The sequence below is a fragment of the Podarcis erhardii genome (genome assembly GCF_964252035.2).
Source record: "Podarcis erhardii genome assembly, chromosome: 9".
NCBI classification, from domain to species: Eukaryota; Metazoa; Chordata; class Lepidosauria; order Squamata; family Lacertidae; genus Podarcis; species Podarcis erhardii.
Genome location: NC_138512.1, coordinates 19,030,587 through 19,051,943, shown reverse-complemented (window position 1 = coordinate 19,051,943; position 21,357 = coordinate 19,030,587). Strand labels below are relative to the sequence as shown.

The 21,357-nt window shown below is 45.8% G+C and overlaps 2 protein-coding genes across 10 annotated transcripts in view; one reads left to right on the top strand and one right to left on the bottom strand.

Moving 5' to 3' along the window:
* The window catches only part of FAM114A1 (family with sequence similarity 114 member A1), a 58,079-nt gene that overhangs the window by 24,535 nt on the left and 12,187 nt on the right, over window positions 1-21,357 (bottom strand). For 2 of the 8 annotated variants that reach the window (XM_081875821.1, XM_081875820.1), the window contains exons 3-5: window positions 10,217-10,335; window positions 8,983-9,297; window positions 6,537-6,623 (exon numbers count right to left, since the gene is read on the bottom strand). In XM_081875821.1, the coding sequence (XP_081731947.1) occupies window positions 6,537-6,623; window positions 8,983-9,282 (387 nt within the window). In that variant the 5' untranslated portion in view covers window positions 9,283-9,297; window positions 10,217-10,335. Of the gene's footprint in view, window positions 1-6,536; window positions 6,624-8,982; window positions 9,298-10,216; window positions 10,336-12,629; window positions 12,758-21,357 lie in introns of those variants that run through there. The other 6 variants (XM_081875824.1, XM_081875823.1, XM_081875825.1 and 3 more) reach the window with 4 other exon arrangements.
* Window positions 17,519-18,707, top strand: LOC309349344 (putative CENPB DNA-binding domain-containing protein 1). 2 transcript variants are annotated; one of them, XM_081875157.1, is made up of 2 exons: window positions 17,519-18,195; window positions 18,271-18,707. In XM_081875157.1, the coding sequence occupies exons 1-2, from the start codon at window positions 17,713-17,715 to the stop codon at window positions 18,562-18,564; spliced, it is 777 nt and encodes a 258-aa protein (XP_081731283.1). In that variant the 5' UTR covers window positions 17,519-17,712; the 3' UTR covers window positions 18,565-18,707. The 2 variants fall into 2 exon arrangements, with proteins under 2 accessions (XP_081731283.1, XP_081731282.1); XM_081875156.1 differs by having other exon boundaries at window positions 17,519-18,234; window positions 18,304-18,707.

Here is a 21,357-nt window from a genome sequence, read left to right as displayed (position 1 = left end):
ATTCTTTCCGCTTGCCCGTTGCTGGATGGATGAAAGGGTGCCGTTAGGGCATGGCGGATGCCCAGTCCCAAAAGATACCGCTCAAACGTGCCTGACGTGAACTGTGGTCCGTTGTCAGAGACAAGGACATCAGGACACCCATGCGTTGCAAACAGGCCTCGCAGCACCTGGATGACAGCTTCGGTAGTGGTGGAGGGCATCAGGGCGACCTCCAGCCATTTGGAATAGGCGTCCACCACTACCATAAAGGTCCGGCCGTGAAAGGGGCCAGCCAGATCAATGTGCACCCTCGACCAGGGTGTCTTTGGCGTCTCCCAGGTGTGTCCCTTAGCTGCCGGTGGTGCAGGCCTCGACTCTTGGCACGCTTGACAGGCGGACACCCAGGCAGTGATGGCATCGTCCATATTAGGCCACCAGACGTAACACCGAGCCAACGCCTTCATTTTGACAATTCCCGGGTGGCCAACGTGCAGAGCCTCCAGGACGCGCTGACGGAGTCCCTGGGGAATCACGACGCGGTCTCCCCACAGCAGACAGCCGCGATGAGCTGAGAGTTCATGTTGTCTGGTTGCGAAGGGCTGGAACTCCGATGCAAAAGGCCCTTGTGGCCACCCCCTCCACACCCAGTTGAGCACCCGGCTGATGGTGCGATCCTGGGCAGACGCGGAGGCCACAGTGGCAGCCGATACAGGCGCTGCCGGAAGATCCTCAATCAGAAGGAGCGATGAAGCTGGAGCCGGGTCTTCCACAAATGCTGGAAGAGGGCAACGGCTGAGGGCGTCGGCATGGCCCATCGATTTCCCCGGGCGATGGATGAGCCGGTAGTGGTAGGCAGCCAGGAAAACAGTCCATCGCAGCATGCGTGGCGAGAGGACCGGTGGAGTTGGACGATCACCGGCGAGGAGGCCCAGGAGTGGCTTGTGGTCAGTGATGAGGTCAAAAGTCCTGCCATAGAGGTATTCATGGAACCTCTTCACTCCAGCCACAAGTGCCAATGCCTCCTTGTCGAGCTGGCTGTAATTCCGTTCCGTCAGAGATAGTGTCCTGGAAAAGTAGGCGAGTGGTGCTTCTCTTCCATCTGGAAAACGGTGACTAAGGACAGCACCGATGCCAAAAGGTGAGGCGTCGCAGGCAAGGACCAGCGGCCTGGATTCACTGTACTGTACCAGCACACTGTCTGATGAAAGGAGAGCCTTAACCGCGTTGAAGGCCGCCGTCTCCCGATGACCCCAGGCCCAAGGCGTCTTTGTACTAAGGAGTCGGTGAAGAGGCTCAGCCACTGTGGCTTTGTGGGGCAGGAACATGTTATAAAAGTTCAGCAGCCCCAGGAATGCCTGCAACTCCGTCTTGTTCTTTGGGGTGGGGGCCTGCTGGATAGCGCGGATCTTGGATGTGGTCGGGTGAAGGCCGGAGGCATCGATAAGATAGCCCAGGAACTCTACCTGTGGAACGGCGATCTGGCACTTCTCCCTCTTTACCTTGAGCCCGGCCTCTTGGAACCTGGTCAGCACGGCACGGAGGCGCTCGAACAGCTGCTGGTGTGAGTCTGCAGACACCAAGACGTCATCAAAATATGGTACCACGCCCGGAAGCCCTTGCAGGAGACGCTCCATAAGGCTTTGGAAGATGCCAGGAGCCACACTCACCCCGAACTGCAACCGGCGGCAACGGAATGCCCCCCGGTGGGTGACGATCGTCTGGGCTTCAGCAGTGGCATCATCGACTGGCAGTTGTTGATAGGCTTGGGCAAGGTCCAGCTTAGCGAAGACCTTACCCTCACCCAGGGAATGCAGCAGGTGTTGGACAACAGGAACCGGATAAGCGTGCTGCTGAAGTGCCTTGTTGATCGTGCACTTGTAGTCAGCGCAGATTCTCACCGACCCATCTGGCTTGACAGGCGTGACGATGGGGGTTTCCCACTTGGCGTGGTCAACCGGCTCCAAAACTCCTTGGGCGATCAGTTTGTCCAGTTGTTCGTCCACCTTAGCCTTGAGAGCAAAGGGAACCCGGCGTGGCTTTAGCTTGATGGGGGCGACTTGTGGATCAAGGCTAAAGGAGATGGGCGTACCTGTATATTGCCCCAAGGTGCCGTCAAAAACCTCGGCAAAGTCTTTGACCAGACCCTCAGTCTCTGCGTTAGAGATGCAGTTGATGCCGGTGACTTCCAGGCCGAGGGCATCAAACCAGTCTAGCCCTAGGAGGCTTGGCCGCTGACCTTCGACCACCACCAACCGGAGCAGGCCCGAAAAATCCTTGAAGGCAATCCGGAACCGGCCAACGCCTACCACGGGAATGTCGTTTCCCTGGTAGTCTCTCAGGTGTACGCGGTGAGAGTCGAGTTGCCTTTTGGACACTCTGGGTACCAGTCTTTTGATGGTGCTCCACGACACGATGGACAGGGCAGACCCGGTGTCGATCTCCATGTCACATGGAGCTCCTTCAATGAGCACTGTGACGTTCAACTTGCGTCGCGTAGGCGAGTCGGTTTGGCCAATCGTGGTTCCAGACGGGCAGCGGCAGTTGGTGAGAGCGAAACAACTTTCCTTGGCAGACTGGAGTGAAGGCTTGGACTTGCGAGTCGATGAAGGGGGGGTGTCAGACGGAGCCGATCGGCAGACCTTAGCGATGTGGCCCCTTCTGGAACACTTCCTACAGATGGCGTCTCTGAATCGACACTTGGCACGGGAATGGTTGCCTCCGCAGCCGGCACATTCCGGTTGGCCCTTGGACTTCTGTTGGAACTTCCTGTGCTCCCGCTTTGTCTGGTGCACGTCATCGCCTTCACTGGAGGATGCCTCATCACTGCTGGCCTCTTCATGATGCACCGGAACTGGCTCCCTAGCAAGACGCGGGCTGCTGCACTTGCGGATCTCCTGGGCGGAGCGTTCAGCAGCTTCTGAGGCCACAGCCTCCTCAATGGCTTTCTGCAGCGTGAGGTCTGGCTTGGCGAGGAGACGCCGTTGCAGATGGATGTCCCGGACCCCGCAGACGATTCGATCCATCAGGGCATCGTCTAAGTCTCGGAACTCACAGTGCATTGCAGCCTGTCGCAGGGCGGTGGTGTAGTTGTTGATTGACTCCCCCTCTGCCTGGTTCCGGTGGTAGAACGCATGGCGGGCAGCAATCTTGGACGGCTTTGGTGCGTAGTGGTTGCGGAGCTTCTCTTGGATCGTGTCCCATGGTGTTGCCTGGACTGCTTCGGGCGCAACCAATGCTCGGGCCGTCTCAAACACCTCAGGCCCACAGAGGCTGAGGAATAGGCCCCGCTTACGATCCTTTGATACTGCTGTCAGCTCGTTGGCTTGGAGGTAGCAGTCGAACCGAGCGAGGTAGGAATCCCATGATTCAGAGGCTGGCGCAAACGGCGGTAGAGGCACAAGTGAAGCCATGATTCCGATGCCGGCGTGAAGGGCGATGGATGGAACACAGTGCTCTAGCCAGAACAGTCAGCTCTGAATTGGTTCTGTCCAGTGATTTCGCTCAGTGATTTCGCTCTGTGATTCAGCTCAGTGATTTAGCTCAGTTCAGAGGCTGGCCGCATCTGGCTGTGCTCTGATGTCCATCCATCCCATCCTCGTCGCCAGTGTTAAGTTGTGGGTTGACATAGCAGACGACACAGCGATTTCTCCAAGTAGCTCTTTATTTCGTAAGCTGGAATAGAACTGACTGCAAACAGCTCAGCCGGCCTGCTTTTATAGGCAGCCGGCTGTCAACATTGTAACAACAACAGCCCAGAGTTCCCGCCTAAAATAACTGACACGGACCTGAGGGAAAACTATCGACAGACCTGAGTGAAAACTATATACAGTATCCCCCTGCTGGCCCAGGGTGAAACTTCACTACATAACACCGGGGATTTAATTACTTCAGATTAACTTCAGCAAATTCATAAACATTTGTATTGCTTGTAGTGACCCGCTTTCTGAGCTTCATTTAATTCTGAACCCACCAACTAATTTCATATTCCTCACATTCCAATATTCTTAAGTATGCTTTGAAGAGATAATCTAATAGCAATTTTCAATTACTCATTTCCTCAGGGATGCACCTTTTCAGATTCTGACAACATATTACAAGTAAATCAATATCTAATAGAAGCACAAATCCTTAATTGATTGCAACACTGGTTTGTGTGTGTGTATGAGAGAGAGAGTGTGTGTGAGAGAGAGCGCAAGAGAGAGCAAATGTATGTGTATATATGAACTCCCATATTACTGATATAAATCCTAGATTTCCTATATAATATACCATAGCCTGAAATACATTATTACGTTTCATGGCAACAAGAGAAAACCATAAAATATGTTTTAAAACACAGCTTCTGTTTTCATGGCTATTCTTCTTCCACAAGACTTTCCAGAGAGAACAATGTCTCTCCCACACAGCCCACTCCACCCATTACTTTCTGTTACTGCAGTTCTCTTGTTCCTTAACTATTTTCTTTTAAAAATCCATGCATGCTCTCATTTTCAAGAAAATGAACCAATAACTTTACTAATCATTCATTTTTTCTGGCACCTCAGCATTTTTAAAAGCATGAAACAATATATTAGGATTTTTGCCTGCTTTTCTGCTGAGAAAGATTAATTTGTTGGGATTATAATAAAGGTTGTTAACCAGAGGACAATAATTAGATGAATACAAATTCTTGCTTGAAAATACTGAAGATGAAATTGCTTCTCAGTTGAAAAAGAAAAGAAATTCTTAAAATAAAAAAATAACCTGATTGAAAGAGAAACGGGGCATTGCAATATCAATTTTGAACAAGCATTTCAGTTTTACCTTGAAGAAATTTAATCCTTTTAAGAATTACAGTACTTTAAATCTGATTGATCGCGCATAGCTGCAAATGCAGTTCTTCTAGGACATGGAGTTTTAACAAATAAAGCAAGATGCAGCAAATATTTGTCATGCTTGAGTGGGCAAGCAGCAATCTGGTGGTAAAATGATTACTAAGTAATAAGACAAGGAACAGAAGTGAAACTCTCTTGCCTGTTCTAGTGGATGCGCTTTGATTATTACTGCTGAATCATGGGGAGAATCTGTCACAAAACCATTTGGATTTAAATCCACATACTTTCTACTTTAACTGGTTTATGGATCAAGCTGTGAGGGGGCAAGTTTAACTCTAGCATATGGCTATGGCACCATTTCTCTTATGTGGCAGAGGAAACCAGATTTTGCAGGCCACACAAGATGAATACTGCAACAGAATAATTGTAAGGTAACAGTGATATTTGATTCCCTGGGATGGGGACGCCTGGTCCACTTTCTCTCTCTCAGGAGGGAAGTGAGGCCTCAAGAGATGACTTGATGAGCCATCACAGATCAAGAACTGCAGACAGAGTTTTCATATCCCATATAGCATCTACAAACATTATGTTTCCATGCACTCTGGTTTCCGTCATGGTGTTCCATTGTGCCAGAAGCAGTTTAGTCATGCTGGCCACATGACCCGGAAAGCTGTCTGTGGACAAACGCCAGCTCCCTCAGCCTGAAAGCGAGATAAGCACCGCAACCTCATCGTTGCCTTTGACTGGACTTAACCGTCCAGGGGTCCTTTACCTTTTTACCTTTACCTTACAAACACAATGCTTTTTAATACAGAGTTCACACATTTCAGATGAGAAGCACCAAGCAATCAACCACCATATAATATGCCTTATTGGCCTATGTACATACACACAAGAATCAGCCTATATTTGATGGAACTATTCCTCTTGCCATCCTTTTAGGGCCAAACCAAGCATTAATTACAACATAGCTGAGTCTAGTTTTGGCCCAGTGACATATTTTTCCTCATAAAGGATCTTTGGGAAAAGGGTGACTTGCAACAGAGGGATGGCATGGAAGGGAGTAATTAGCTCATTTCCTGGCAACATATTTCCTTTGAAAGCTTTTCCCATGAATTTTTCCTAGCCCTGTGTTTATTTGCAAACACGGGTCTGAATCTCTGCAGAAAGAAAAGTGGCTGGGAGAGCAGGGGTTTCAGGGGAAACATGCTAGCAAGAAGTCTTAAGGAGTTGCCAGACAGATGTTATATCGATCTCGGTTATCATTTTTACTTTGTCCCAAAAAGGAAGGGGGAGAAGTGTATTACAGTACAGTGGTGCCTCGCAAGACGAAATTAATCCGTTCCGTGAGGCTCTTCGTATAGCGGTTTTTTCGTCTTGCGAAGCAAGCCCATTGACAACTTAGCGGATTATCGCTATTAGCGGTTTAGCGGCTTTTAGTGGATCAGCTGATAAGCGGCTTATCAGCGGATCAGCTGATAAGCGGCTTAGGGCTTAGGAAAAGGGGGGGAAAAGGGAAAAACCCCCGCAGGAACTTGCAAGACATTTTCGTCTAGCGAAGCAAGCCCATAGGGAAATTCGTTTTGCGAAGCGCCTCCAAAACGGAAAACCCTTTCGTCTAGCGGGTTTTCCGTCTTGCAAGGCACCACTGTACCTGCTGATGTCAAGGGCTCATTTATACCTTTTAGATATCAAATCAATTACTTTAAAATATTTTATATATTCATGGTTTGGATACTTAACAACTGTAGCAGAAGCTGTTGAAAGCAGAGATTTGCCCCATGATCCCCAGGTTGTCCATCCACTCCCTTTAGGAGAAGAATCCATGTCCTGCAGAAAGATATGTTAAGGATACTGTCAGCACAATTTGTATTTTTCCAATACAGATACTTCCATTTTTAGAAAAAGAATAATGGGGGTGATATGTCCCCACTCACCTTAATTAGGCTGCTTCACACATGATGCTAGGCTAGAGACAGAAATAAACCAGGGCTTACCATGAACAAACAGCATGCAGGTGCACACTGTTCAATTGTCTCTTTCTGGTGCCAGGAAAACAAACCCAAAGGCCGGGCTTAGTGTTATGTGCAAGCCAGCTCTCATAGTCTGTTCCTCCCAAACCATGAACATTGATTCTTCATTTTTGAATGGAACTATCACATGCTTAATGCAGCATGTCCTTCTGGAAAAAAACAGCTTTAGGATGCTGGCCTACAATGAGTGTCTTCTATCTGATTCAATAACCAAGGTTGCATTAGAACAGTGGTTTTCTGATTGGGTTCCAGAAAATTTTGGGGTTCCTTGGAAGTTTACGGGTTTCCTAATGGCAGGATAAGCAGTGACAGACAACCTTCACCAAAGGACCACTTGCCTGCCATTAACATTTGCCTCCAGAATGTACAGCTGCAGAAGAGTGAGGTATGTAAAGGTAAAGGTAATGGGACCCCTGACCATTAGGTCCAGTCGTGGCCGACTCTGGGGTTGCGGTGCTCATCTCGCTTTATTGACCGAGGGAGCTGGCATATAGCTTCCGGGACATGTGGCCAGCATGACTAAGCCGCTTCTGGCAAACCAGAGCAGCGCACGGAAACGCCGTTTACCTTCCCACCGGAGTGGTACCTATTTATCTACTTGCACTTTGACGTGCTTTCGAACTGCTAGGTTGGCAGGAGCAGGGACCGAGCAACGGGAGCTCACCCCGTTGCGGGGATTCGAACCACCAACCTTCTGATTGGCAAGCCCTAGACTCTGTGGTTTAACCAACAGCGCCAGCTGCGTCCCTTGTGAGGTATGTAGTAAGGCATAAATTCTGTTGACATAGCATGGTGGTGAGGCTCAACAGGCCTGGCTCATGCTCTTCAGCAGCTACAAGCGATGCTGAACACATTCCTTAGTATCCCCTGCAGCGCACAGGGGTTCTAAGCAAATCAAAACAGAAAGGGTACTGTGAAATTAGGAAGCGTAACTGCACCAGAGTATTACGGAAGCTAAAAATCCTAGAGCGCTTTTAGATCTTTTCCCACATTTTAAGTATGCCAGCCTTAACAGGGACCAGGTGCTTTGGCTGAAACAAAACTGGAATGCTGGGTGGTAGGTGGGAAGGGAAGTTATTTATATGTATGATTCTCACTGTCAGATGGAGTGAATGAATAATCTCCTCTTGCAGGCTTTGGTTTATATCCCTTTCACCTGAAATCAATCAAGCATCTTTTCAGCTTACACGAAGAATTAGCTGAATGCAATCTGATTGAAAATTGATTAAATTCTGCTGACTGGAGAAAAAGCAGCTATTGCTGCTATAGTTTTATTATTTACTATAGGCACACAAGCAATAATGATGTTGCTGCCAGTTCCATGATTCCATCTACAGACATACTCTTAACTTTCGTGAAACTTTAGCACCAAGGAAAGTTCAATCATACATGAAGCTTAGCTTTTACCTTTCAGCTTTTGACCATTCTGGGCTCTCGGTGTAGTGTGCACTGCTTATTCTTGGTTTGCCAGAGACAAGCTAGCTATGAAGGGGCAATCTTAGGATGTTTTATCTTCCCTAAAAAAATCTGAATTACTGCCTCTCTGGAATCTCTTACTACAGGCAAGATAGTCCCTAAACATGCTGAAACATGGCAGGAAGGAAGCCAACATGGTTTTGTTCCAGCAGCACAACAGCACTCTGCCTTTTCTGCCCCACCAACTGCTGCTGACTTGGAACACTGATAACCAAAGACAGAAACTATTGTGCATTCCCAAACGTATCTTCACAGAAACCAAAGGCATACAGTAACCCACACTTGGAAGAATGCAAGAATATTATGCAAACACACATTACAGGGACAAAAGCATAGTCTGTTGTTTCTGTTTGAACTGATTTTTATATAATGCCAACTACAGTAATCGATGGCAATGCACATTCCTTTAGCATGCTATATGGGAGTGTACAACTAACAAAAGCAGCCGGAAGAAGGGCTGGCAAGGCACATTATGAAGGATTGGCACTACTAGAAGAACAAGGCAACCCCACTCAGCCCTGTTGCTGAAAATGGCAGCCCTGAGTCACTGTCTCCCACCTCTCTCTATAACCAGCAACTCTGTGTATGGTCATCTAGGGACTGTGCATCACTGTTCTAACTATGACACAACTTTGTATACTGCACGAACAAAATAAATCAGAGATTTTTAAAATTCTTACTGGGCCATTATTTTTGTTCAGTTCTTCAGATCCAGGTTCTGGTTCAAGGCTCACAGATTCACTGCAATCAGTAGGAACATCTGTAGTTATGCCTCCGCTGGAATGTTCCACATTTGAAGGATGCCCTGAAGACATCTGGTCGCCTTCCTGTTCATTGCTAGAGCTTTCAGAACGTTGCCTCTTATCATCTTGTATTTGTTCCGTCTTTTCATTCTGCATTGCTCTCTCAGAAGTTGAAACATTGCTGCCATGTTCCAATATTTTCTCTTGCGTAAACACCTCACTTCCGTCACCTGACATTTTTTAAAGAAAATTCTGCAGGAAAAGAAATAAACATGTTTGTAATACAATGTTGTGATTATATGAAAACTTAAAAAAAAATATTCTTCTATCTGAACATATTTGTGTCTCCTATCATCTAGACTGGGATGAAGGCATGGCTAAAAGGGGCTCAGAAAGATTTGCTTCCAAATTGGCACCAGCTGCAATGCCCCCTTGGGCAGCTTACAAAGTGCTTCAGCAGTTTTTGAAGCTTTGCATAAGGTAGAATTCTACTCCTATGCATTACATGTGGTGAGGTCAATCCTGCTTGGTCCGGGCACACAACATTGCTGTGAAGGAAAGTCTCTTGTGCACCTGAACCTGCTCAATTTGGCTGAGCTTTGAGGCCCCAAAGTTGGGACTTCAAAGCACCATGCAGATAGCAAGGTGCTGCTAAAATGAAGGTTTCCCCCCTTTATTTCAGCAATTGTTTCAATGCAACACCCTTCAAATTACCGTACTTTTCCGTCTATAAGACGCCCCCATGTATAGGACACGCCCTATTTGGGGGGGAGTCAAATTTAAGAAAATGGGGGGAGATGGCACAGAGTTGTTGAGCTTTTTTGTGGGGATTACCCAGGGTTGAGCTTTTTTTAGGGGGGATTGCCGAAAATTGCTCACCAACACACATCGCTAAATCCGCCTCCCGTCTGTCCTATCACCGGCAGAAGCTGCCAATTGCCCACCCAACTGCCAGAATGTCAGCCAATCAACACCACCCATTGACGCAGCAACCAATAACACGCACAATAGCTGCTGACAGCCGCGGCAGCAACCAATCAAACGTCCACCCTATGCACTATCCATGTATAAGACGACCCCCACTTTTTAGCATGATTTTTAAAGAAAAAAGCATAGTCTTATACACGGAAAAGTACAGTAATTTTTTTTGTTTTAATTATAAAGCACTTACACGGTGGTGCAAAGGCTTCCACGGCTCTTCTTTTCAAGAACAATTTGCAGCTGCTTGGAGCAGCTAGAAGCATGGTGCTTGCTGCACTCATTGAAACATTTTGAACGGGGGCGGGAGACCTTGAAAGCAGCAGTACATATTGGGTTATTGGGTTGTTCTTGTTTTTATTTTGATTATGTATTTTGTGTTTTATATTGTGATTTTATCCTGTGAACCGCCCTGAGACCTGCAGGTATAAGGCAGTGCACAAAATTTAACAACAACAACTCCTTCCTGGATAATGGTATAGAAAAAATTATGGCTGTCCCAATTTACCTATAGGGCCAGGCATCTTTTATTCCATATACTGTCCCTGTAAGGCTGCTTTACTATCATAATAACAAAAATACAAAGCCAGTTGGCAGAATTTGGCCCATTCAAGTAAACTGACCTATAATGAAGAACTCTTTGACGTTGCAATGTCTTGACTTTTGATTTATTACAGACTTTTTTTAAAGATTTCTTTTACCATCAATATGGTTTGACAGCCCCTAAGAGCCACTCACAACATAATAAATTAAAGTTACATCAATAAGCTACATATCTTATCATGCACCTGCCCAAGTGGACTTGAGTCCATGAAAGTTTATGCCATAACAAATCTCTTAAGTCTTTAAGGTGCTACAATACTTTTTATTTTGTTTAGTTTTTGCAACCCTCTGAAATATCTTATGCCATAACGCAAACAGCAAAATAACAAACCAAACTATCTTTACAGATAATTAGTTCCAACCAGATGTGTGATGGGTAGTCACATTTGTTGGTTCACATGACTGCTCTATACAGTGTTTGTATGTGTCCATGTACATGAAACACATTTTACAATAAAGAGACATTTTACAACAGAAAGTGTATGCAGGTAATGCAAACTGAACCCTCCTTCCTGTCCAGCTTAGCTTCCCACACTACAAATAACTGGTACCTATTCTAGAAGTGAGCTGTCTTTGGGGGGAAAGTGTCAGAAGCCATACAGCTACTGCTGTTAAAATGATAAATCCCTTCCCTGTGTTATACATGAATGGGATAGATACATGAATAAACAAGCATGGCTGTTCATGTTATGTCTAGTTTGCTGCCCAGTTTACCTTTATGCTATGAACAGGTATAAATTAAACAAGCTTGGATTAGACTGCTGAGAACTAACGCCTTAACGCAGTGTTCTTCAATACTTAAACCACACTTCAAAAGGAATGGCCGATTCACACGTTACAAGAAAGAAGCGTGCCTTTTACAGACATGCACACGTGGCAGGGAGCACAGGCCAATCATCAGTGCATTGTTGCACCCACCCACCCACCCACCCACCTTTTACATCAGTAGACACAGACTCATCAAATTGTAGAGTTGGAAGGGACCCTGAGGGCCACCCAGTCCAACCCCCTTGCAATGCACACTTTTCTACCTCTCATGGGCGCAGCCAGGATTTATTTTAGTGGAGGGGTAGGAAGCCAGGATGGTGGGGGAGCAGGAACACCCTGTCACCTGTCTAGCAGATTTGGAAGGAACTGCCTCCGCAACGGTTGTTTTCAATTACTTTATTTGGACCCCTAATGCTCAGGGAAAAAAATCTTCCTACAATTTCTACTTTTAGTTAAGTATTTTTATTTATTTATTGACTTGACGGGAAGGCGACTGCCCCCTCTTGCCCGTTCCTTTTTATAGGTGCGCACCGCACCTATTTCCCCAGGGAGGCGCCACTGAAAGGCGTCCTCGGGATGGCACACAGGGGCTGCCTTCCTTCAAACAAACCGATTTGCAAGCGGTTACAGATAGGTAGCCTTGTTGGTCTGCCATAGTCAAAACAAAATAAAAAAAAATCCTTCCAGTAGCACCTTAAAGACCAACTAAGTTAGTTCTAGGTATGAGCTTTCGTGTGCATGCACACTTCTTCAGATACACTGTATCTGAAGAAGTGTGCATGCACACGGAAGCTCGTACCTAGAACTGACTTAGTTGGTCTTTAAGGTGCTACTGGAAGGATTTTTTTTTATTTCGATTTGCAAGCGGTTCTCGCGAATGGCTTTAGGGGAAAGCCTCTCACGCCTCCATCCATCCAACTGTTGCTGCCCTATGGAGATCTCTCCCCTAAGTGGGCCCACATAAACCTGTGGCTGGAGACGACAGAGAGTCCCCCCCCCCGTATACCCCCCCCTTCCCCGGGACAAAGGCTTGAGTTATGGTTGCGGCGAGTTTCACTGCTCCCGCTTGCAAACTTCTCGCAGGCAGAAGATCACGCCGGGCTCTTCCTCGCCCATCAATACTGAACGCCATCGCCAAGGGAAAGGAAGGAAACTTTTCGGCGCGAGGGGCGCTTCAAAAGTCTCCAGATCGCCATGGGGAACAAAATACAAGGAGAAGCCGCGTCGCCCCTTACCGCTGAGCCGCTGCCTGCTTGGCGCGCCCCGGGCGCCTTCCGCTCTCCGCCCGGCCACGTCGGCACAGGCCAGGAGAGGGAGAGGAGCCGAGGGGCGGGAGCGGAGGGCCGGGCCGGGCCGGGGGGCAGAGCTTTCTCCGCGCCAGCCGGCCTGGTCCTCCCACCGCCAGGCCGGAGGAGCAGGGCGGCGCGACACGAAGCGGGTACCGCCTGCCGGCGGGCTGCGATAAGGGAGGGGAGCGCGGACTATGCCCTCGGGCGCGAGGAACGGAGCGGGCAGAGAAAGCTGCCCGCTGGCGTCTCAGTTTGGGGGGCAGATCCCCAGTGGCGTAGCGTGGGGGGTGCAGGGGGGGCCGGCAGCACCGGGCGCAACATCTGGGGGTTAGGGTTAGGGGGCGCAAATTACTTGCCTTGCCCCGGGTGCTGACAACCCACGCTACGCCACTGCAGTTCCCAAACTTTTCGCTTCTTTCCCTATTCTGCCTTCTTCCAAACGGCAACAAGGCTCGCTGTGGAGCTCTGGGCAGCTTTTGACATATGTCCTCCAACATTCTCAGATGAAAACAGGGACTTCCATCCTCATCATCGTTATTATTTATACCCCACCCATCTGACCGGGTTGCCCCAGCCACTCTGGGCGACTTCCAACAGATATAAAAACATAACAAAACATTATTATTATTTTTTAAAAAAACTTGCCTATACAGGGCTGCCTTCAGATGCCTTCTAAAGTTTGTTTAGTTTATTTTTCTCCTTGGCTCCACGGTCACATAATTCCATACCCTTCAACATTTCTCCGATGAAAATAGGGACGTCCTAAGGAAAAGTGGGGACGTGGGTGGTGCTGTGGGTAAAACCTCAGCGCCTGGGACTTGCTGATCGCATGGTCGGCGGTTCGAATCCCCGCGGCGGGGTGCGCTCCCGTCATTCGGTCCCAGCGCCTGCCAACCTAGCAGTTCGAAAGCACCCCTAAGTGCAAGTAGATAAATAGGGACCGCTTACCAGCGGGAAGGTGAACGGCGTTTCTGTGTGCTGCGCTTGCTCGCCAGATGCAGCTTGTCACGCTGGCCATGTGACCTGGAAGTGTCTGTGGACAGCGCTGGCTCCCGGCCTCTTAAGCGAGATGAGCACGCAACCCCAGAGTCTGTCAAGACTGGCCTGTACGGGCAGGGGTACCTTTACCTTTTTTTAAGGAATAGTGGGACATTCCCAGATCAAATCAGAAACTGGCATGCAGAGCTTTTCTAGACAAATAGGTGCCAGCACTCATCAGTTGTTACAATAAGTGCCACACTTTTTAACAACAACAACAACAACAACAGCAATAATAATTTATTAGTTATACCCCGCCCATCTGGCTGGGTTTCCCCAGCCACTCTGGGCGGCTTCCAAAAAAAACATTAAAATACAATAACCTATTAAACATTAAAAGCTTCCCTAAACAGGGCTGTCTTCAGATGTCTTCTAAAAGTCTGGTAGTTATTTTTCTCTATGACATCTGGTGGGAGGGCGTTCCACAGGGTGGGTGCCACTACTGAGAAGGCCCTCTGCCTGGTTCCCTGTAAGAGGTGCTGGTACTGCGTACCCTTGACTACCCCCTGAAAAAAAAGAAAGGACTGCTGGGACAGCTTTTGTAAATTTGGGGCTGTCCCTGGAAAACAGGGACCCTTGGAGGGTCTGTTGGCGACCGTGCAGGGATGGCGGGGTGAGGGGGTATATTTTTAGCATCTCATATGGCGCTGCCCTAAGAATGTTTCTTCAATAAGTGAATTCCTCGTAAGTTTTGAGGGGCTTGGGCTTTAGTCCTATATCTGCATACCTCATGGGGCTTGCCACAGAGTGGAGTGCTAGCCAGAGGTATTTTGGCACCTGTAGCAGACCCCCCAAATGGCACCCCCCTTTTCTCCAGGGAAGAAGGGGTGAGGGAAGATCTACATCAGGAAGGAGGGGGGAATAAAGATCTGCATCGGGGTCTGCTGTCCCTGTGGATCCTGTTGCTTGAGGTGGTGGCCTCACCTTGCCTCATAGGTGGACTGGCCTTAGCTGAGTATAAGGATTGCACAGTGCCTCTTCACCTCCTGTCCTTGCCTGGTTCTGTATAACTGATAACTTTTGATTTCTTGATACACTTAAATGTTTAGAAATGGGCTTTTAGAGATGGGAAATGTACTTGAAAAGTACATTGTATTGAAGGAGGAAAGTTGATGACTGAAGTTTTTTACTACTTCCTCTTCTATGTGGCTTTGTACTTAATCTGACTTTTACCCAAATCACTTAGAAAAGTGAAAGATGGGTGATGCTTCCCGCCTCTGTATCTTGAGTGGGGGATGTCAGGGGACAGGAGAAAGAAGTGACCCAAAGGGATGATGTCCATGGAACTCAGAAATCCAAATGTATCATGGTTGTAAAATGCTTTGTGGCTCCTGCCTCAGCTTAAATTCTCCAGCTCCCTTTAAAATACTGTAAGGTTAGCTATCAGGGTCTGAGCCAAGCCATTCCTCTTCCTCTTCCCTGCCCCCGCTTTCCTTTTTAACTGATGGTCAGCTGCTCTCATCTTCTGTGTCTCTTCCCTAGGACCATACTCATTCTTTTTTGTTTGTTTGTTTTTTAATTCACAGTCTAATATTTTCTTTCTCCAAAGCTGGGGAATCACTCATGCAATAAGAAGCCCTCAATTGTCTGTGGTGGTACCCGAAGTCTTTGGCCCATTGTATCATTACCGATTTAACCTCTTCATCTTTCGTATACCATTCCAATAATATCTTATACATTTTTGACAAAGTTTTACATTCATTATTTATTATGTGTGTTTGAAACTTTGAATCTTTCTCTCCATAACCACTTTCTTTTATATCTTTTCTAAACATTTCATTTACTTGGAAATAATGCAACCAATCGTATACATAGTCTTTAACTTGTTCATATGGTTTCAATTTCCATTTTCCTCCTTCTTTGATTACCATTTCACCATATGTAATCCATTTACTTCTCATATTTATTTTCTTTACGCTCATAACCTCCAGTGGAGATAACCAATGTGGTACTTTTGGTTCCAATAAATTTTTGTACCTGTCCCATACATCTATTAACGAATTCCTGAAAATGTGGTTCTCAAAACCTTTATGAACTTTCTTTTTATCACACCATAGATATGCGTGCCATCCAAATCTGTTATCAAAACCTTCCAAATCTAGTAATTCCTTATTTTCTAATTTTATCCATTCCTTTAACCAACATAGGCATGCTGCTTCATAATATAATTTCATATCTGGCAGGGCATAGCCTCCTCTTTCTTTTGCATCTGTTAGTAACTTATATTTTATTCTTGGCTTTTCCCCCTGCCAGATATACCTTGAAATCACTCTTTGCCATTCTTTAAAAATCCCTACCCCCTTTATAATGGGGATAGTCTGAAATAGAAATAGCATCTTTGGAAGCACGCTCATCTTTATCGTAGAAATTCTGCCCCAAAAGGACAGGCATAATATTCAATTTGATGATTGGGAAAAATTGTGGAAAGAAAATCTAAAATTTACTGCATGTATGGCATTGAAGGAAAACGTGATGAAAATGTTTTATAGATGATACATCACACTGGTAAAATTAGCAAAAATGTATAAGACATGTAATAAGTGTTGGAAATGTAAAGAAAAAGAAGGAACGTTTTATCATATGTGGTGGGAGTGTAAGAAAGTGAAGAGTTTCTGGGAAGCGATATATAATGAATGGAAAAAGATGTTAAAATATACTTTTGTAAAGAAACCGGAAGCTTTTCTTTTGGGATTACAGGAAAAGAAATAAGAAGAAAGGACTGTAAACTTTTTCAGTATGCAGTTATGGCAGCAAGAATTTTATTGGCCCAGAAATGGAAACAAGAGGAAATACTGATGATACAAGAATGGAGAATGAAACTGACAGACTATGCTGAACTGGATAAACTAACTGGGAAAATAAGATAAGTGAGAGACCAAAAGTTTACCGAAGACTGGGAAAAGTTTGTGGAATATCTGAAAAATGTGTGTGATGTGCAAACAACGCTAGTGGGGTTTCAAGAAGCACTGTAAAAGTTAAGATGTACAGTAGTGCCCCGCAAGACGAATGCCTCGCAAGACAAAAAACTCGCTAGACGAAAGGTTTTTTCGCCCGCAATTTGCCTCGCAAGACGAATTCCCCTATGGGCTTGCTTCGCAAAATGAAAACGTCTCGCGACTTTGTTTCCTTTGTGTAAAAACCGTTAAAACCAAGGGTGCTTAGCTTGAGCAGCTGCAGTTGCGACTTGACTTCGAGGAGCAACTGTTAGCACGTGGTTTGGTAGCCTTTTCTCAGACTTTGCTCACTTTTGAAGATTTTCCAAAACTTTTCCAGAACTTTTCCAGAACTTCTCTTTCATCCATTTGGTAAGTTAAACTTTTAAAACTTTTTTGGGGGGTTTTGGATTTTGGGTTGGGGTGTTTGGGATTCAACGACTTGGTGTTGGGAAGGGGTTTGCGATAATCTGGGGGCTTGTGGGCCTTTTTTGGGAATTTTTATGATTTTCTGTGACCACTGGGCCAGGTTGATTTTTTTTGAAAAATTTTCTGAGTTTGAATTTCTGAGTGCTGGCCATGTTGTTATTTTTTGAAATTTTTTTTTGTCTGGGTGGGGAAGCAGTTGGGGAGGGGTTTGCAGCAGTTGGGGAGGGGCTGGGGGAGCAGTTGGGGAGGGGTTTGCAATTTCTGTGTTGTGGGTGGGTTGGTGCGTGTCTGTGGGAGCAGTTGAGGTTTTTGAAGACATTGGTGATTTTTGAAGCTTTTCCTAAACTTATTTTGCAGCCATTTGAGGTTTCTGAGGACGTCGGTGGTTGATTGTTGAAGCTTTTCCAGAACTTCTCTTTCATCCATTTGGTAAGCTAAACTTTTAAAACTTTTTTGGGGGTTTTTGGATTTTGGATTTGGGGTTGGGGTGCTTGGGATTCAAGGCCTTGGTTCTGGGTTTTAATTTCTGTGTGGTGGGTGGCTGGCTGCTTTTGTATTTTTTGGGTTTGAAGCACATCACTGATTTTTTTTTCTGTTTCTGAGTTTACGAAGGTAGGAGCTGTGCTGCCATGGGACCCAAGAAGACTGCTGCTGCGGTGGCCGGCGAGAGGAAGAAGGAGAAGGCGACGCTGGAAATGAAGAAGGAGATCATCTGGAAGCACGACGGCGGAATGCGTGTGACGGACATCGCCAGGGAGTACGGCAGGAACCCATCGACCATCGGGACCATCCTGAAGATGAGGGAGAAGATCCTGGCGACTGATGCAGCCAAGGGAGTCACCAGGATCGTGAAGAACCGCCCAGCTGTCCTGGAGGAGGTCGAGAAGTTGCTGCTCATCTGGATAGAAGAGAAGCAGCGTGCAGGGGACACAGTGTCTGAGGCCGTCATTTGTGAGAAGGCCAAGGCCTTGCACGCTGACCTCATCCGGGAACAGCCAGGAACCTCAGCCGAGCCAGAAGTCTTCAAGGCTAGCAGAGGTTGGTTTGACCGGTTCAAGACAAGATCTGGCATCCACAGTGTGGTCAGGCATGGAGAGGCTGCCAGTTCTGATGTTCCTGCGGCTGAAGACTTTGCAGTGGAGTTCCTGGAGGTTGTGACGACGGAGGGCTACGTTCTGCAGGCAGAGGCTGCGCAGGAGCAGGCCTCACTGGAAGAGGAGGAAGCAACTGAGGAACGGCTGTCCTCCGAAAGACTGAGGGACATTTGCCAGAAGTGGAAGGAGGTGCAGACTTTTGCAGATCTACACCACCATGAGAAGCACGTGGCACATGACGCTGGGAACTTTTATGATACGAGGGTCATGTCGTCTTTCAGGGAGCTGCTGAAAAGGCGGATAAAGCAGCAGACTATGGACAGGTTCTTGACCAAGAAGCAAAGAGTGGAAGAGGAGCCTTCTTCGAGTGGTCCCCCAGAGTCTTAGAAAATGTACTGTACACTTTGTTGATTTTTAAATGTTTTTCTGTCATGTTTATAAAGTTAATTTATTTTCCCTTCAATTTTTGAACTGCTCTTTACAGTATGTGTGACTTTAAAGAGCAGTTAATAAACTGTTGTTGTACCAAATTTGGCTTTGTTTGGACTTTTTTTGACCATAGGAACGCATTAATTGATTTTCAATGCATTCCTATGGGATTTCGTGCTTCGCAAGACGAAAAATTCGCTAGACGACAAAAATTGCGGAACGAATTAATTTCGTCTTGTGGGGCACCACTGTATTGTCAAAAAGAAATAGAAGGGGGAGGGAAGATAAATGGCAATACAATGAAGGGAATGCGTACTGAAGAATAACTATGGATGATTACCAGAGAAGCTGAAGGAAGTCCAAAATGTTTTTTATTTGTTAAAATTTGGATAAAATTGTACAATTTTGTTGGAAAATTAATAAAAAATTATTTTAAAAAATTAATTGTCTGTGGTGGTGGCCCCATTTCACTGTCCTGCTGATAAGCACAGGACCACCCTATTTAGTTTTGGGAGAAGTGGGGGAATGCCCCCAAATGTTGCAGTGAACTGCTGGATAGCTACATGATGGTCCTGTTCAGGACTCCAGCCAGCATCAGGAACATTGCAGTACTACTGTTCAGGTTTAACAGGGGTGGTTAGAAGACTTTTTATTATTTATTTATTTATTTTTCACTCCTGAAATCTTCCATGGACAATCTACAAGTGCTCCACGGTTAATATTGTTAATACTTATTTAATATAACTAACTTCCATCTTGTCCTATAATTAACCAAATAGCACCACCTTTGGGTCTTAGGGAAGAATAAATCCAGTTTATGTTTGTTACAAAATGAAGCACTTTCCCTGATTATAAGCAGTGTTAGGTCAGGACATCACAGGTCTTGGACTAGGGTCTCAAGCCAAAACACCCAGATGGCCTGCTATTGGCACCACCGGGGCAGCTCATAGGCACAAGGAGCTCCCAGCTTGATGTCTCTTGCACTGCAGGAATGCTGCTGTAATGGTGAAATACTACTATGACTCTATCAGCCCAGCAAAACCAAGCGACCTAAGAAACAAATAGGAACTTGGTTTATCCTACAGAACCTAACCCAGCTGGAAAACACTTGGAGTGTCACTCTTTCAACTTCTTCCTTTAGCTCTAATTAATTTTCAAGGGAGGAAAAGGTAACTATGCTCACCACCTTATGCTCAAGAGGGCACTATGGTGTGTGCGTGCGCTTAAAGGCTTTGTGGACACCAGGAGAAGACCTCAGTGCAGCCATTGTACCCATGGGTGTCATATTGGCGACTTGTATTTTTTATGTAAATAATCTCATAATCATGTTTACATACCCATTCTTTATCAAACATGTTAACACCCATGCTTTCCTCCCTTTTCTCTTGATTTTTTTTACTTACAATTCCAAATTGCCATTTTTCAATAAAGAGATGTAAAACATTTCAGTGCATTTTACTGTCTTCTGTTAATTGCAGACTAATTCCAACCTAGTAAGATGTGATATTGTTATATTTCTGTATAGTGCCTCTTTTCTTCAAATACAGAAAAAGTGATGGGTGATATCTTCATCATCGTTATCACCATCTACTAATTTATAAATTTCCTTTTACATGTGTGTCTTAATGTGATTTACAAACATACCATAAAACAGCTAAAAATAGTTTGGAAAATAACAACAACTAAGGATAGGTTTAAAAACAATACAGAATGAACAGCTAAGGCAGATAACTTTTCGTACTTCTGAAAAAGCTTGTTGAAACAAAAATGTCTTCCATCATTTTCAGAAAGTACCGCTAGTGAGGGGCTGTCATATCTCAGATGGAATGCTGTTCTATAAAATAGGCAGCCATGTTGAAAACCCTGTTCTGAGTTGCTATCAAGAGGACCTCTCATATTTTAGAATTTCTCCTGTAAAACAGTGACATGCTGGATCTATAAGGGATAAGGGCAGTATCTCAAGTAACTTAGTTCCAAACTGCATAGGGTCATGCATGTTAGTTTTATGAGTTTGTGAGTGCCTTGACTCCCCTAAATTACTGGGTCTAGTGAGTGTTAGAGTTTAAATAATGCTTAGAGTATTAAGATGGACTGGTAGAGGCTGAATTTAGCAGTATCAAAATACAGACCAAACCAGTTTTTCCATGCCCATGAAATTGCCTGGGAGAAGAGCCATCAAGAAGAACAAAATGAAGGTAATGAGCAATTAACAAAGCGAATACGATATACTGGACACCAGATGGGTGTGAGCCCCTCCTTCCACTGAGAGATAGTTAAAAGAGAAAAAGCAGAATGGAGTTTTTAGGATTGCAGTTGCCTGGGTTGTGAGCTAGAGAGAAAAAGTGTCAGTCTGTTAAACACAGCAAGCTAAGCAGAGGGTCAAAGAGCCACATTTTATTTCTTTTTGAATCCAAGACTGCAGCAATGCGAGGAACAAGACCCTCTTGGAGTGTAATGCTTTGAACCCGCCAATCATAGGGTCAGGTTGTATAGATGTATAAATATCCCATGTATCATAAAGACACCCCAGTCTCCGTTGTGCCTCATTTTCAAAGGAAACGCAAAACACCTGGATCCCTGGAATCTCACACTGGGGTGAGATTGGGGTGATTTATAACAGTACCAAAACCTTAACCCAGCAGCAAATTGGCAGCCAATGCAAATCCCTCAAACAAGATGTTGCATGCTGGAGGTGGTTTACTCCCCCAAGCAACTTAGCCACCAGGTGTTGCTCTAGCTGCAGCCTCCAGA

Bases quoted from the DNA above. Each gene is read 5' to 3' on its own strand.
- LOC309349344 (XM_081875156.1), top strand. From the start codon at position 17,713: ATGGGACCCAAGAAGACTGCTGCTGCGGTGGCCGGCGAGAGGAAGAAG. The intron at 18,235-18,303 runs GTTGTGACGACG...CTGGAAGAGGAG, and splicing joins TTGCAGTGGAGTTCCTGGAG to GAAGCAACTGAGGAACGGCT.